Below are 19,059 nucleotides of genomic sequence, written 5' to 3' on the forward strand. Positions count from 1 at the left end.
GAAAAAGAAGAGAGAGGGGAGCAGAAGGTATATTGGAGAGAATTATTGGAGAGAATTTCCTTAGTATGGCAAAGGGAACAAGTATCAAAATCCAGAGATACAGAGAACCCCCCTCAAAATCAACAAGAATAGGTCCACATCCTGTCACTGAATAGTAAAATTTACAAGTCTTAGCGACAAAGAGAAAATCCTGGAAGCAGCCTGGAAAAAGAAGTCTGTAACATACAATGGTAAAAATATTAGATTGGCAGCAGACTTATCTACAGAGACCTGGCAGGCCCGAAAGAACTGGCATGATATATTCAGAGCACTAAACGAGAAAAACATGCAGCCAAGAATACTATATCCAGCTAGACTATCATTGAAAATAGAAGGAGAGATAAAAAGCTTCCAGGACAAACAAAAACTGTAAGAATTTGCAAACACCAAACCAGCTCTACAGGAAATACTGAAAGGGGTCCTCTAAGCAAAGAGAGACCTTAAAATTAGTAGATCAGAAAGGAACAGAGAAAATATACAGTAACAGTCACCTTAAGGCAATACAATGGCAGTAAACTCATATCTCTCAATAGTTACCCTGAATGTTAATGGGCTAAGTGCCCCAATCAAAAGACACAGGGTAGCAGAATGGATAAAAAAACAAAACCCATCAATATGCTGCCCACAAGAAACTCATTTTAGACCCGAAGACACCTCCAGATTTAAAGTGATGGGGTGGAAAACAAGTCACCATACTAATGGACATCAGAAGAAAGCAGAGTGGCAATCCTTATATCAGATCAATTATATTTTAAGCCAAAGACTATAATAAGAGATGAGGAAGGACACTATATCATACTCAAAGGATCTGTCCAACAAGAAGATCTAACAATTTTAAATATCTATGCCCCTATGATGGGAGCAGCCAACCATATAAACCAATTAATAACAAAATCAAAGGAACACATCAACAATAATACAATAATAGTAGGGGACTTTAACACTCCCCTCACTGAAATGGACAGATCATCCAAGCAAAAAATCAACAAGGATATCACCACTGCTATTCAACATAGTACTAGAGGTCCTAGCCTCAGCAATCAGACAACAAAAGGAAATTAAAGGCATCCAAATCGGCAAAGAAGAAGTCAAATTATCACTCTTCGCAGATGATATGATACTATATGTGGAAAACCCAAAAGACTCCACTCCAAAACTGCTAGAACTTGTACAGGAATTCAGTAAAGTGTCAGGATATAAAATCAATGCACAGAAATCAGTTGCATTTCTCTACACCAACAACAAGACAGAAGAAAGAGAAATTAAGGAGTCCATCCCATTTACAATTGCACCCAAAACCATAAGATACCTAGGAATAAACCTAACCAAAGAGACACAGAATCTATACTCAGAAAACTATAAAGTACTCATGAAAGAAATGGAGGAAGACACAAAGAAATGGAAAAATGTTCCATGCTCCTGGATTGGAAGAATAAATATTGTGAAAATGTCTATGCTACCTAAAGCAATCTACACATTTAATGCAATTCCTATCAAAGTACCATCCATCTTTTTCAAAGAAATGGAACAAATAATTCTAAAATTTATATGGAACCAGAAAAGACCTCGAATAGCTAAAGGGATATTGAAAAAGAAAGCCAACGTTGGTGGCATCACAATCCCGGACTTCAAGCTCTATTACAAAGCTGTCATCATCAAGACAGCATGGTACTGGCACAAAAACAGACCCAGAGATCAATGGAACAGAATAGAGAGCCCAGAAATAGACCCTCAACTCTATGGTCAACTCATGTTCGACAAAGCAGGAAAGAATGTCCAATGGAAAAAAGACAGCCTCTTCAATAAATGGTGTTGGGAAAATTGGACAGCCACATGCAGAAAAATGAAATTGGACCATTTTCTTACACCACACACGAAAATAGACTCAAAATGGATGAAGGACCTCAATGTGCGAAAGGAATCCATCAAAATCCTTGAGGAGAACACAGGCAGCAACCTCTTCGACCTCAGCCGCAGCAACATCTTCCTAGGAACAACGCCAAAGGCAAGGGAAGCAAGGGAAAAAATGAACTATTGGGATTTCATCAAGATCAAAAGCTTTTGCACAGCAAAGGAAACAGTTAACAAAACCAAAAGACAACTGACAGAATGGGAGAAGATATTTGCAAACGACATATCTGATAAAGGACTAGTGTCCAGAATCTATAAAGAACTTAGCAAACTCAACACCCAAAGAACAAATAATCCAATCAAGAAATGGGCAAAGGATATGAACAGACATTTCTGCAAAGAAGACATCCAGATGGCCAACAGACACATGAAAAAGTGCTCTATATCACTCGGCATCAGGGAAATACAAATCAAAACCACAATGCGATATCACCTCACACCAGTCAGAATGGCTAAAATCAACAAGTCAGGAAATGACAGATGCTGGCGAGGATGCGGAGAAAGGGGAACCCTCCTACACTGTTGGTGGGAATGCAAGCTGGTGCAGCCACTCTGGAAAACAGCATGGAGGTTCCTCAAAATGTTGAAAATAGAACTGCCCTATGACCCAGCAATTGCACTACTGGGTATTTACCCTAAAGATACAAACGTAGTGATCCAAAGGGGCACGTGTACTCGAATGTTTATAGCAGCAATGTCCACAATAGCCAAACTATGGAAAGAACCTAGATGTCCATCAACAGATGAATGGATCAAGAAGAAGTGGTATATATACACAATGGAATACTATGCAGCCATCAAAAGAAATGAAATCTTGCCATTTGCGACAACATGGATGGAACTAGAGCATATCATGCTTAGCGAAATAAGTCAAGCAGAGAAAGACAACTATCATATGATCTCCCTGATATGAGGAAGTGGTGATGCAACATGTAGGCTTAAGTGGGTAGGAGAAGAATAAATGAAACAAGATGGGATTGGGAGGGAGACAAACCATAAGTGACTCTTAATCTCACAAAACAAACTGAGGGTTGCCGGGGGGAGGGGGTTTGGGAGAAGGGGGTGGTATTATGGACATTGGGGAGGGTATGTGTTTTGGTGAGTGCTGTGAAGTGTATAAACCTGGTGATTCACAGACCTGTACCCCTGGGGATAAAAATATATGTTTATAAAAAATAAAAAATTATATTAAAAAAAAATCAACAAGGAAATAAAGGCCTTAAATGACACACTGGACCAGATGGACATCACAGATATATCCAGAACATTCCATCCCAAAGCAACAGAATACACATTCTTCTCTAGTGCACATGGAATAGTCTCCAGAGTAGATCACTTCCTTGGTCCTAAATCAGGTCTCAGCCGGTATCAAAAGCCTGGGATCATTTCCTGCAAATTTTCAGACCACAATGCTCTGAACTAGAACACAATCACAAGAGGAAAGTTGGAAAGAACCCAAATCCTTGGAGCCAATACAGCATCCTTCTAAAGAATGAATGGGTCAACCAGGAAACTGAAGAAGAATAGAAAAAATTCTTGGAAACAAATGATAATGAAAACACAATTATTCAAAATCTGTGGGACACAGCAAAGGCAGTCCTGAGAGGAAAATATATAGTGGTCCAAGGCTTTCTCAAGAAACAAGAAAAGTCTCAAATACACAACCTAACCCTACACCTAAAGGAGCTAGAGAAAGAATAACAAAGATAGCCTAAACCCAGCAGGAGAAGAGAAATCATTAAGATCAGAGCAGAAATCAATAAAATAGAAACCAAAAAACCAATAGAACAAATCAACGAAACTAGGAGCTGGATCTTTGAAAGAAGTAATAAGATTGATAAATGCCTGGCCAGACTTATCAAAAAGGAAAGAGGGCCCAAATAAATAAAATCATGAATAAAAGAGGAGAGATCACAACTAACACCAAAAAAATACAGACAATTATAAGAACATACTATGAGCAACTCTACGCAAACAAATTTGACAAACTGGAAGAAAATGGATGCATTCCTCGGGACATATACACTACCACAACTGACCCAGGAAGAAATAGAAAGCCTGAACAGACCCATAAACAGTAAGAAGATTGAAACAGTCATCAAAAATCTCCAAACAAACAAAAGCCCAGGGCCAGATGGCCTCCCAGAGGAATTCTACCAAACATTTAAAGAAGAATTAATTCTTATTCTACTGAAATTGTTCCAAAAAATAGAAATGGAAGGAAAACTTCCAAACTCATTTTATGAGGCCAGCATCATCCTGATCCCAAAACCAGACATGGATCCCATCAAAAAAGAGAATTACAGACCAATATCCTTGATGAACACAAATGTGAAAATTCTCACCAAAATACTAGCCAATAGGATCCAAAGGTACATTAAAAGGATTAATCACCATGACCAAGTGGGTTGTATTCCAGTGCTGCAAGTTTGGTTCAACATCTGAAAATCAATCAATGTGATGCAATACATTAATAAAAGAAAGAAGCACCATGTGATACTTTCAACAGATGCCGAAAAAGCATTTGACAAAGTACAGCATCCCTTCCTGATCAAAACTCTTCAAAGTGTAGGGATAGAGGGCACACACCTCAATATTATTAAAGTCATCAGTGAAAAACCCACCGCAAATATCATTCTCAATGGAGAAAAACTGAAAGCTTTTCTGCTAAGGTCAGGAACATGGCAGGGATGTCCATTATCACTACTGCTATTCAACACAATACTAGAAGTCCTAGCCTCAGCAGTCAGACAACAACAACAACAAAAAAAACTAAAGGCATCCAAATCAGCAAAGAAGAAGTCAAACTATATTCTTTGCAGATGAGATGATACTATATGTGGAAAACCCAAAAGACTCCACTCCAAATCTGCTAGAACTTGTGTAGGAATTCAGTAAAGTGTCAGGATATAAAATCAATGCACAGAAATCAGTTGCATTCCTCTACACAAACAACAAGACAGAAGAAAGAGAAATTAAGGAGTCAATCCCATTTACAGTTGCACCCCAAACCATAAGATACCTAGGAATAAACCTAACCAAAGAGGCAAAGAATCTATACTCAGAAAACTATAAAATACTCATGAAAGAAATTGAGGAAGACAAAGAAATGGAAAAATGTTCCATGCTCCTGGATTGGAAGAACAAATATTGTGAAAATGTCTATGCTACCTAAAGCAATCTACACATTTCATGCAATCCCTATCAAAATACCATCCATTTTTTTCAAAGAAATGGAACAAATAACCCTAAAATCTATATGGAACCAGAAAAGACCTCGAATAGCCAAAGGGATATTGAAAAAGAAAGCCAAAGTTGGGGGCATCACAATTCCAGACTTTAAGCTCTATTACAAAGCTGTCATCATCAAGACAGCATGGTACTGGCACAAAAACAGACCCAGAGATCAATGGAACAGAATAGAGAGCCTATAAATAGACCCTCAACTCTATGGTCAACTAATCTTCGACAAAGCAGGAAAAAATGTCCAATGGGAAAAAGACAGCCTCTTCAACAAATGGTGTTGGGAAAATTGGACAGCCACATGCAGAAAATGAAATTGGACCATTTCCTTACACCGCACACAAAAATACACTCAAAATGGATGAAGGACCTCAATTTGAGAAAGGAATCCATTCAAATCCTTGAGGAGAACACAGGCAGTAACCTCTCTGACTTCAGCCGCAGCAACTTCTTCCTAAGAATATTGCCAAAGGCAAGGGAAGCAAGGCAAAATGAACTATGGGATTTCATCAAGATCAAAAGCTTTTGCACAGCAAAGGAAACAGTTAACAAAACCAAAAGACAACTGACAGAATGGGAGAAGATATTTGCAAACGACATATCAGATAAAGGGCTAGTGTCCAAAATCTATAAAGAGCTTAGCAAACTCAAAACCAAGAACAAATAATCCAATCAAGAAATGGGCAGAGGACATGAATAGATATTTCTGCAAAGAAGATACCCAGATGACCAACAGACACATAAGAAAACGTTCCACATCACTTGGAATCAGGGAAATACAAATCAGAACCACAAGGAGATACCACCTCACACCAGTCAGAATGGCTAAAATTAACAAGTCAGGATATGACAGATGTTGGCGAGGATGGTGCAACCACTTTGGAAAGCAGCATGGAGGTTCTTCAAAAAGTTGAAAATAGGGCTACCCTATGACCCAGTAATTGCTCTACTCAGTATTTACCCTAAAGATACAAACATAGTGATCCAAAGGGGTATGTGCACCTGAATGTTTATAGCAGCAATGTCCACAATAGCCAAACTATGGAAAGAACCTAGATGTCCATCAACAGATGAATGGATATAGAAGATGTGGTATATATATACAATGGAATACTATGCAGCCATCAAAAGAAATGAAATCTTGCCATTTGTGACGACATGGATTGAACTAGAGGGTATTATGCTTAGCAAAATAAGTCAATCGGAGAAAGACAACTATCACATTATCTCCCTGATATGAGGAAGTGGAGATGCACCTTGGGGGACTTGGGGGGCTAGGAAAAGAATAAATGAAACAAGATGGGTTTGGGAGGGGGGAAAAACCATAAGAAACTCTTAATCTCACAAAACAAACTGAGGGTTGCTGCGGGGAGAGGGGTCGGGAGAAGGTGGTTGGGTTATGAACATTGGGGAAGGTATGTGCTATGGTGAGTGCTATGAAGTGTGTAAACCTGGCGATTCACAGACCTGTACTCCTGGCACTAAAAATACATTACATGTTTATAGAAAAATAAAAGAAAAATTTTAAAAATGCTGAAATAGAAGAATCTGCAGCCAAGAACATTCTATCCAGCAAGGCTGTCATTCAGAATAGTAGGAGAGATGAAGAGTTTCCCAGACAAAAGTTAAGTTCATCACCACTAAACCAGCCGCAAAAGAAATGTTAAAGGGGACTGAGTGAAAAAGCCAAGAACATAAGTAGGAATAAGAAAAATAGGAAGCACAAAAGAGTAAAATCAAGTACATATATAAAAATTGGTCAAAAGACTCACAAAATACAAGGCTATAAAGCTGGCACTATACACCTAAAATTTAGAGGAACAGGAGTAAAGAATGAGTTCAAACTGAAGCAAACATCAACTTAGCATAGACTGCTAGGTGCAAAATATGTTATATACAAAATGAAAGCCATGAATTAAAAAAAAATAGATAAGAAAAAAATATGGAGAAAGGAATCCAAGTATATCACCAAAGAAAGCTAACTAATCACAAGAGCAAGAACAGAAAATCTACAAAAATGAACATAAAACAAGTAATAAAAAGTCAGTTTGTATCTATCCATAATTATTTTGAATATAAATGGATTAAATGCTCTAATCAAAAGACATAGGGTGACAGAATGGATTAAAAAAACAAGACCCATCTACGTGGTGCCTGCAAAAGATGCATTTCAGACCTAAAGACACATGCATATTGAAAGTGATGGCATGGAAAAATATTTATCACGCAAAAGGACATGAAAAGAAAGCTGCGGTATGAATACTTACATCCTGCACAATAGACTTTAAAATGAAAATTGCAAGAAAGGCAAGGACACCACATAATCATAAAGGGAATAATCCAACAATAAGATACAACAATTATAAATATTTATGCACCCAACTTGGAAGCACTCACATACATAAAACAGTGATTAACAAACATGAAGTAATCAAGAGTAATACAATAATAGTAAGGGACTTTAGCACCCACTTACAACAATGGATAGATCATCCAAATGATCTATCAAATAAATAAGGAAACAGTGGCTTTGAATGACACACTGGACCAGAAGCATCTAAGAGATATATTCAGAACAGTCCATCCTTAAACAGCAGAATACACATTCTTTTTAAGGGCACATGGAACATTCTCCAAAATAGATCACATGTTAGGCCACAAAATAAGCCTCATTGAAGTAAAAAAGATGGACTTCATATCATGCATCTTTTTGAACAGAATGTTATGAAACTAGAAATCAACCTCAAGAAAAAAACCTGGAAAGAGCACAAATACATGGAGATTTAATAACATGCTACTAACTATCAATGGGTCAACCACAAAATCAAAGAGGAACTTTAAAAACTCATGGGACAAATTAAAATGAAAATGCAATGGTTCAAATCTTTTGGATACAGCAAAAATGGTTCTAAGAGGGAGGTTTAGAGCAATATAAGCCTGCCTCAAGAAGGAAGAAACACCTCCTAAAAGAGTTAGGAAAGTAATAAAATCCCAAACCAGTAGGAGGAGGAAATATTAAAGTAGAAATAAACAAAATAGAAACTAAAAAAAAAAAAAAATCAATAGAACATATCAAACTAGGAGCTGTTACTTTGAAAAGATCAACATAATTGATCAACCTTTAGCCAGAACTCATAAAAGAGAGAGAGAGGGAGAGAGGGAGGAAGAGGACCCAAATAAAATCAGAAATGAAAGAGGAGAATAACAACCAATAACACAGAAATACAAATAAGAGGATGTTATGAGAAATTACATGCCAACATATTAGACAACCTAGGATCAATGCATAAATTCCTAGGAACATATAACTCCCCAAAACTGAAGCAGAACAAAACAAAATTTAAGCAATCTGATTACTAGCAATGAAATTGCGTCACTAATCAAAAAATTCTGACAAAAGTCCCAGACCAAATGATTTCACAGGTGAATTCTACCAAACATTTAATAAGAGTTAATACCTATCCTTCTCAAACTATTCCAATAAAACAAAAGAGGAAGCATAGCTTCCAAATTCATTCTATAAGGCCAGCATTACCCTGATACCAAAATCAGATAAAGATACTGTAATAAAAGGGAATAAAAGAGAACTTCAAGCCAGTATCTCTGAAAACAGAGATGCAAAATTCCTCAGCAAAATATTAACAAATGGAATCCTACAATATATTAAAAAAATCATTCACCCCAATCGAGTGGCATTTATTTCTTGGCTGCAAGGGAGTTTCCAAATTTCAGAAATCCGTGTGATACATCACTAAGAGAAAGGGTAAAAACTATATAATTATTTCAATAAATGTAGAAAAAGCATTTGGCAAAGGACAACATCCATTCATGATAAAAAAAAAAAAACAAACTTCAACAAAGTAGGTTTAGAGGGAACATACCTCAACATATATGAAAAACTCACAGAGAACATCATACTCAATGGGGGAAAACTGAGAGCTTTCCCCCTAAGATCAGGAACAAGAAAAAGACGTCCACTTTCATTCAGCATAATAGTACTGGAAGTCCTAGCCACAACAATCAGACAACAAACAGGAATGAAAAGTGTCCACATCAGTAAGGAAGGAGTAAGACTTTCACTATTGGCAGATGACAGGATACTATTTGTCGAAAACCGAAACACTCCACCAGAAAACTGCTAGAACTGATAAATGAATTTAGTAAGGTCACCACAGGGCAAAAAAACCAATATAGAGAAATCTGTTGCATTTCTATACACTAATAATGAAGTAGCAAAAAGAAAAATTTAGAAACCAATCCCGTTTACATCAAAAATAAAATAGCTAGGAGTAAACTTAACCAAGCAGGTGAAAGACCTCTACTCTGAAAACTAAAACACTGAAGAAAGAAACTTAAGGTGCAAACAAATGGGAAGACATTCCACGCTCATGGATTGAGAACACCAATACTGTTAAAATGGCCATATTACCCAAAGCAATCTGCAAATTTAATACAATCCCTGTAAAAATACCAACAGAATTTTTCACAGAGCTAGAATAAATAATCCTAAATTTATGTGGAACCACAAAAGACTCTAAATAGCCAAAGCAATCTTGAAAAAAAGCAAAGCTGGAGACACCACAATCCCAGACTTCAAGTTATACTACAAACCTATCGGAATCAAAGCAGTATGGTACTGGCTCAAAAATACACACATAGATCAATGGGACAGAAGAGACAACCCAGAAATAAACCCACCATAATTATATGGTCAAGGAATTAAAGGAGGCAAGAATATGCATTGGGAAACAGACAATCTCTTCATAAATGGTACAGGGAAAACTGGGCAGCTACATGCAAACTGGACCACTTTCTTACACCATACACAAAAAACAAACTCAAAATGGATTAAGAATCTCAGTGTGAGGCCCGTAACAATAAAAATCCTAAGGAGAGCACAGGCAGTAAGTTCTCTGACATCAGCCTAATGGACACTTTTCTAGGTATGTCTCCTGAGGTGAGGGAAACAAAAGTAAAAATAAATTCTTAGGATTGCATTAAAATAAAAAGCTTCTGCACAGCTCACAATCAACAAAAAGGCACCCTATGGAATGGAAGAAGATAACTGCAAATGACCTATCTAATAAAGGGTTAATATCTACAACATATAAAAAACTTACACAACTCAATACAAAAACCCCACAAATAACTTAATTAAAAAATGGGCAGAAGACATGAACAGACACATGAAAAAATGGTCAACATCTTTAATCCTCAGGGAAATGCTAATCAAAATCTGTAATGAGCTATTACCTCACACTTGTGACAATGGCTAAAATAAAAACCACAAGAAACAAGAGTTGGTGTGGATGTGGAGAAAAGGGAACCATTGCTCACTGTTGCTGGGAACACAAAATGAAGCAGCAACTGTGGAAAACAGTATGGAGAGTCTCCTAAATATTAAAAATAGAATTACCATGTGATCCAGTAATTCCACTACTGGGTATTCACCCAAAGAATACAAAAACATTAATTCAAAATGATATGTGTGCATTTATGTTTATTGCCACATTATTTATAATAGCTAAAAAAATGGAAGTAGTGCAAGTGTCCATCAACAGATGGATAAAAATGTAGTACACATACGTGTGTGTGTGCACATGCACTCACACAATGGAATATTAGTCATAAAAAGAATAGGGCGCCTGGGTGGCTCAGTGGGTTAAGCCGCTGCCTTCGGCTCAGGTCACAATCTCAGGGTCCTGGGATCGAGTCCTGGATAGGGCTCTTTGCTCAGCAGGGAGTCTGCTTCTCTCTCTCTCTCTCTCTCTGCCTGCCCTCTTTGTCGACTAGTGATCTCTCTCTCTGTCAAATAAATAAATAAAATCTTTAAAAAAAAGAATAGAATCTTGCCTTTTGTAACAACACGGTTGGGTTTAAAGAATATGGCAAGCAAAATAATTCAAAGACAAATACCATGAGGAGTACCTGAATTAAAATTAAAAATAAAATAAAAAATGCCACAAGTCCAGCTTGTTCAGTCTAAAGTTTTACACTATATTCAGATTAGAAATCAAAATGAGAGTATAAACTATTAACAAGGATACGGATTTAAAAGAGAATAAAGAATGTATCAGTGTAAAGTCAAACTAAATGCAGTTTAGGCTTTTCCTAAGTGTGACCAGCAGGTGGTGGTAACAACACACAGAAATTTTAATACTTTCTTCTTTAGCTCTGCCTGTAAATAAAGTTTTTCAGTTGTTTATCTAGCTTGCTTAATTAAGATATGATGTACCAAATGCTGTTGGCTCAATTTCAGGTTTTCTAGGAAGAGATTTATAAGAGAATCAAAGGAATTGGATGGGAAATGAAATCAGAGATCTTCTAAATCTAGGAGTTTATGAAAGACCTCTTGGCGGGGGTGGGGGGGGGGTCTGGAAATCCCGGAAATAAGCTGCAAATTGATGGTCATGTCTAGTTTTTTCTGGGAAGAAAATCCATAGCTTCCACAACAGTCTCAAAGAATCTATAATCTCCAAACATAATTTGACAATGTAATGGAACAAATTTGAACCCACGATTTTTTTTTTTTTTTTTAAGATAAAGTTTAAAATACTCAGCTTAGCATTTTAGGCTCTTCAAGAACTTCCTGCTCTAAACTGACTCATTTATATTATTATTAAAAACCAACTTATCTTGCAATCTGGGCCTCCCATTTTTCTGGACATCCATAAGATAGTAAGAAATTCAAAAAATTCTACAATCATTCTCAAGCTTTTAAGGACTGAGAAAAGCATCAGTGGGATCAGGCAGTGGTTTGAAGTAGAGCCCAGCAGGCCTACTCTTCTCTACAACTTGGTAGCTTTGTCACTCTGGGCCCACTACTTACCTCAGTTTCCTCACCTGCAAAATGGGAACAATAATAGTACAATGAATATTAAAGTGTTCCGGGTAAAAAGCTTAGCTCAGTCCTCGGCAAATTTTGTGTGTTTAATTTAGCTGTTAGCTCAGTAGCCCAGAAGAAAGTGGCACTTCCAAGGAATGAGCAGTTTATAAAAGGCTAAGTCTTAAATGGTGTTAAAATTGAGAAGCATGACAGAAAGCATGATAGAAGTAAAAGGAACTAGAGAGAAAACAAGACTGGGGCAGGGGGGGGGTGGAAAACACTGAAGGAAAAAGACATTTGTGAAAACAATGTAAAACAGCAAGCCAATAATAACGAAAATCGTTATATTATTATATACGCTAGCAGCGATGGTGACAGTTGCTAACACCTATAGCTCTGTTCCAGACCCTGGTCTAAACACTTTACGTGGATTAAGTAGTTTTACCTTCACAGCGATTCTGGGGGTGATACAGCAGACACTATCTGTTGCCCCAACTATTACTCACCTCTTTCTTAACAGAACCTTACCACTGTTTAGTTCACAGTACCTCCAATGTACCTATCAGCACTGGACTGAGACAGTCATCACCATCTCAGTCTTTTCTGTTGAATACTGTTTTCCTCACTTCCCCTGGAGTGAGAAATGACCCTGTGACTTCAGCTGGGCCAATGAGATTCTGGGGAATGTTGGTTGGGAAGCAAGGGCTTCTGGGAAATTCTTGCATCCTGAAGATCAGACATAAGAGGAGGGCTTGTTGGTATTGCTCCTTTCTCTTTCTTCTTGACCACAGGCCATCCAGTGGAGAGCCAGATGGCAGAGCTGAAAGCAATGCAGATTTTGGCTCAAAGGGACGTGGGTGAAAATGCTCATCGGAATTGTTCTACAGACTGGGTGCCTTCAGCTAAGAGTGAATCTGATACATAGCAATGACATTTAAGGACATGGCTGTGTAAGACTGTACAATACAGATAACAATATGTATGCAATGATGACACTAAGAAAAGGTTAATTATGAAAAAATTGTGTCAGCAATATTTCTGTCGAAAAGGCTTAGGGCTTGAATGATTAGCTTTCAATTATCTACAGACTTTGAATTGCATAAAACATGTTCTGAGCTGCTGCTAACGTGCTTCAGTCTTCCTTCTGGACGTGTTCAGGCTTTCTGTGATAATTACCACTCACTGGCGGAAGCAAGAATTCTTTGGCTAAGCTGTCCCTATAGGTAGTTGATAAGAGCTTCTGCCCTGAGCTTTGGGAGACCTTGAATATTCCCAGCTGCTGGAAAGGGGCAGTGAAATAGCTTCTAGTGGGGAGTGATGTGGCTCAGGAATAGTCGGGGTTGAAGATAAATTATACAAGACCCTCTTCTTCTTGGTTTATATGCCCCATTTTAACTTATAGAATGTAGCCACTGGAGAAAAGGCACGACAGGAGGGAGTCCCCACCTCATTTCTCTACATCAAGCTCTAGCCACCAATTTATTCCACCTGCACAAAAATGCTGATAAATGATTCATGGTCACCATGCCACAAGATATCATTAATTCTTACAGATGTTTCTATGGCCATGGTAAAGTCTCAGGGTCAAGTCTTTGTTTTTTTTTTTTTTTTTTTCTTCTTACATTCAGTTTGGGTCAAGTCTTATAATACAATTCTACATCCATGTTCCTTAGGCCCTCACATGTGGGACACACATGAATTCTAGAACTCAGATCTAAGGGTGACTTCAGAAATCATTTTATTCTCTTTAACAGCTGTGAAATTTAAGGCTATGAATGAGTAACCTCTATTCCCAACTGGATTCTAAGATCCTTGAAAGCAGAACCTTTCTCACTTTTTCTGGCATCGAGCATGGCTCTAAGAATACACAGTGTATACCACATATATTCAAATAGTACCTCCCCACAGACATTGATAAACTGTCACGATTATAAAATAAGCAAGACTTGGGGCTGATTAATGTTGGGCTGATGGGCTCAGTGAAGTGACTGCCTCTTGTTTGCTCAGGTCATGATTTCACAGGTCAGTCATGAGACTGAGCCCCACCTTGGGCTCCACGCTCAGCAGAGAGTCTACCTGAAGATTCTCTGCCTCTGCTCCTCCCCCCACGTGCTCTCCCTCTCTCAAACAAATCTTTAGAATAACTAAGAAAAAGATCATCAATGTTTGTGTGTGTGTGTATACATGTGTGTGTGAGAAATGGGTCATGCGATTTAAGTGGCTTTTCCACTAACAGCTCCTTCAGAAGCTCAGTTGACGAGTACCCTGACAAGGACTCCAACAGCCTCTAAACCACTGAGTTGGTGGTCCAATACCTGCAGGACAAAAACCTCTCTAATTTAATTGCCTGAATTTAAGAAACTAAGACCTTATAGTTGGAACAGGAGGGATCTTGTCCATTCTACCTCTGGTTAACCACAGAGAGTCCAGGAAACTTTAATTCAAGGATGACCAAGTACTGGCAAAAATTAACTGTGAGTTTTGGAGTCAGACACGCTGGGGCAAGATGTTTAATGCATCTGAGCCCATTCCCTCCTTCAGTGGACGGGATACATACTTCAGATGACTGCAGTGAAGATCAAATAAGAAAATGGAAGCCAACTGCCTAGTCAGACAAAGTAATTTCTACTTTGCTTTATGGCAGCATTTCTTGTCTAGCCACGGTTATGCTGAGCCTGACATCAGGGGAGGAGAAGAAATGGCAAACCTGATCATTCTGAGTTTTACTTTATCAGCCAAGATCAAGTCGATGGTGCGTGACTAACAGTATGAGCGGCCTGGCTGATTGCTCATCAACTGACAGAGAAGAAAACGACCCGATGAACTGAATTTAGACAGGCAGGCCGGCATAACTTGCATTTCACATGGTTTCTAGCCATGTGGACTGATTCTCTGATGCTCATTCCATCTGATAACGTCTACTTTCTGATAATTCCGGTAAAAGAAAGAAATCCGTAGAAAAATCAGCAAGTAGGGAATGACGAGTCCTTAAAAAAACAAACGAGTCTTGCAAAGGAAAAGGAGAGACCGAGCATCTCAACTTATCTCACTGGAAGAGGATTCTGTCCCTCCCTGTTCTTCACAGCTGGCGCCCCGGGAGCAATTTCCCGTGGCCGCTGAGGGAACAGTCCTCAGCAGGCCGCACAGATCGGTCTCCTCAGCTGCTCTCCCCTGCTGCGTCTCTCACCCTGGGCTGGCCACGTGGCTTCAGGCCCTTTTCCCAGCACACATTAAAGCACTATCTCTGAGCCTTAAGAAATATTCAAACTTTGTACCTTATTTATAAATGTAGCAAGTCTAATCCATTCCTGGAGATCGTGATACACCAAACCAAACTTTGTCTTCCTTACGTCTCCACTTCTTTGGTTAGTATTGTGCTCTATTTTCTGTAGTTCCTACTGTGGATGGTGTGTACACACACGCGCGCGCGCGCACACACACACACACACTCACACACACATGCACGCACACACTCTTTTTTTGCATTTTCCAAGCATTCAATTCCAGTTTCAGATGAGTAGGCTTTTAAAACTACATATACTCGCACTTTGACAGATCCCTACATCACGGAGCTAAAATGGTTTCGATCTGAGCTCTTCTGAGTTTGCTGTGAAGAACAACAACAGCAACAACAACAAAGCAAACTCAGCATTTTCCTGTGTTTCTGTTACAAAGGCACGACTGGAAGATCATGAGCGGTGGAACAGGAACAGCACTGAGTGAGTCCCCTGCAGCTCTAGAGAAGGGGTCAGAGGTCAGCTAGCCAGATGATGAAGGGATAGTAACCGCCATGCATGTTTCCTGGGCCTCAGGGCGCTGAGCATTCAGTTAATCCTCACAGCCCTTTTGGTGTCTTAAGAAGTTCTTAATGAGGAATGGAGCCTTAGAGCCTGTAAAGATCTTTCCCTAAATTACAAAATGAATACAATCACATGCTTAACTCCAAAGCCAGACTTCTTAACTGGGGAGCTAGTCTGCTGGGGTATAAATAAAATACAATTACCAGGAATAATACCAAAGCACACAGAGACATAAAGTATGCATTTCTGTGTGTGTGTCTGTGTGTGTACACACACACGTGTACATGCGCTAAAGCGGTATTCAAAGAGCATTATGAAATGCAGTTTGAACAAACCCCAAGGTAGGGGTAGATTTTGGTTGTAGTTTTCCAGAAGCAGATCAGTTTGGTGCTGGGCTTTGGATTTGAGGCAGAACATGCGCTTGGCAGAAAGCTATCTGCTGGGCACACATTTCTGGGGAGCAGAGTGGCCAGGTCTAAGGTACAGGTTATGCTGTAAAGACAATGGGCAGCTGCGCACTGCTGCTCAGAAAGAGAGAACCAACAGTAGCAGTGCTGTGCATCCTGAAGGAAAATAAGCATAGAGTCAGAGAAATATCTAGCATTTGGTTAAGACCCTCAAAGTTATTACAGTTCCTGATGAAGAGAATTCCACAATTGTTTCTGTAAAATTATTCTAGTAACTGCTCACTGGATGACCTGGAGTGGAGAAACCGAAAATAAGGAATAGTTCATAAATTTCACTAGCCTAAGATAATCGAAGCCGGAGCTGGGTGGCTATGGGAAGAGTTTTTTACTATTATTATTTTTTATGACCAAGGTCTGCAATCACGACTTCAGACACTGTGCAATTTCCTAATGGCTGAAATGATTATCAGGCTGTAGGGCAAGCTGCCAAGGGAGCAATCAGAGCTAGACGCCCTGGACTTGGGGTTCATCTATCAGAGATGATTTTAAATCAGTGTGGGCCTGCCTGGATGCAGAAGGGGAAATGCCAGTCGATGTGAAACTCCCCTCTTCAAATTGTTCTCACCATTTTATTTCCCTTGGTGCCTTCAGTGATCAAATCCACAGAGTCCAAGGAAAAAAGAGAAAATACCCAATGAAAGTCTGCAAAATGCATCAACACAAACACAAGAGGATTCTTAAATGCCTGTCTTCCAGACCCCGCCTTCACCTAAGAACCATGCAGGAGCACTTACCGCAAACATCCACTCTGGGAGGATGCACTCTCCACATAGTGTTTCAGCGCAAGCTGGAATTCTTCCAAGTCCTCTTCGATCACAGACATCTGACGCTGGACAAGCATGATGTGCTGCCGAGGAAGAGGCAAGGGTTACAGCCTGGCTGCCAGGGAACCTTGCTTCAGCTGACCCCCTGTACCCATCCACCCCCCCAACAAAGCAAATAATTCTCATCTAAAAATATGACCAAAAGGGAGACCGTGACTAACCCAAGGAATACATTCTATAAAAACTCTAATACAGGCAGGATACCTTCCTTGCCTCTAGTAGAAGGTGGTAAAGACAGTGTCTCCCGAGGATACACTTCCCTTTTAAAAACAATGGTTCTCAATTAGAAGCCCTAGGGAGGTTTCCAAATTGCTACGTTAGAATCTCTGGAAGTGGGGTCCAAGCACTAGTATTTATACAACCCTCACCACCCACCCCCAAGTGACTCCAATGTGCGGCCTAGGCTGGGATGACCAGCCTATGGTCATTTTTACAAAGTAGTCCTACTCTACACACTGGAAAGCTCCAGCTTAAATATTTCATGATATTAAACATGTGTAAAATTACAAACAACCAAACTTCAAAAAAATGTGTGATCAGCGTTGCAGTTCCAAAAGTACATTAACCACTGATCACATACCATAGGCCCTGCTCAAATCTCATGGCATCAGTCGGAACCTGTGTTTAATGGATCGCACTGGACTGGATGCCAATTGCTTCTTGTAACAAATCCTATTATGTTTATAGCACTTGTAGTTTGAAGATTTTCCTATAGATCTGCCTATGGGCTTCTCATGGCACTTCGATCTCAAGATTAAGCCTTTCCTCCATCAAGGATTAAGAACCACAGAAATGCAAGAGAAAAAAAAGTAAGGATTGGGAGTGGATTATAAAAATGCAAAACAACAACATGTAAGGAAAATTCAGAATATGAGAAAAATAACTTGTACAATATTACCCAGCTGCGTAGTGGTAGAGCCAGAATTAAGCCTCTGGTTTGTGTCTCCTCTCCAAGGAGTTTCTCACTTCATGTTAATAGCTACTGTTGTTGGAAAACAGTTGTATCATAGGTATCATATGAGGCACTTTATATATCTAGCAACAGTGCCTACTTTGTTTTTCTAGAGGTAAATGGTAGGTGCCAGATTCTGGGTATATAGTGACGAATTAAGACAGAAGCCTTAGCTTCATAAGGTGTAGTAAAGAAACCAACAAGGTTGTTTTGTGGGTCTTTTTTTTTTTTTTAAAGATTTTATTTATTTATCTGAGAGAGACAGAGATAGAGACAGCATGATTGGAGAGGAAAGGGAGAAGCAGTCTCCCCACTGAGAAGGGATCCCAATGTGGGGTTCGATTCCAGGACCCGGGGATCATGACCTGAGTGAAAGGCAGACCCTTAATAACTGACTGAGCCACTCAGGTGCCCCAAGAAATTATCAAGGTTTGAGAACCATGTCTATGGAATAACTTTAGGTATTGATCCTAGCACATGAAATTACCTATATGTAAATTGACCAGAAGTCTATTAAATTCTTAAAAGAACTGTATTGTCAAATAGCTAAAATCTTCACCCCCAATTTCAAAATCCTTTGATTGTGTAAGCCTTAAGATAATATATTTAGGCCTCCAAACTCAGATATATTTAGGCCTCCAAACGCAGGAAGCAGGCTATCAATACTGCATAACCCCTAAAAAAGGCAATACTCTTTGATAAGCTGTTTCCAATGTGGTCATGGAGGAAAAAGAACAACAACAACAACAAAAAAAAACCCTCAAAACAACAATGGACAAGAGAGTTCCTCCCAGAATGGGGATCCAGTGTCTAATCACAGAACTTCCTTCACTGACAAATAGTTTCCCAGCATGAATTCATTGCTGCAATGAACCAGTAAGAGCTGTATGCTTCCTAGTCATGCCTTTCCTGAATTACAGTTTTTATGACATTTCTCCTGGCCCAGTTTTATCACTGTATATTTATCTGTGTGTTTTGGGGCTGTGGTGAGGGGAGA

At 39.1% G+C, this 19,059-nt stretch overlaps 1 protein-coding gene across 1 annotated transcript in view; it reads right to left on the reverse strand.

The window, feature by feature from the left end:
- Window positions 1–19,059, reverse strand: part of NECAB1 (N-terminal EF-hand calcium binding protein 1) — a 203,809-nt gene that overhangs the window by 14,066 nt on the left and 170,684 nt on the right. The window contains exon 10 of the mRNA XM_082719412.1: window positions 17,021–17,133. Coding sequence (XP_082575538.1) covers window positions 17,021–17,133 — 113 coding nt within the window. The remainder of the gene's footprint in view (window positions 1–17,020; window positions 17,134–19,059) is intronic.

Source organism: Mustela nivalis (assembly GCF_964662115.1).
Source record: "Mustela nivalis genome assembly, chromosome: 2".
NCBI lineage: Eukaryota > Metazoa > Chordata > Mammalia > Carnivora > Mustelidae > Mustela > Mustela nivalis.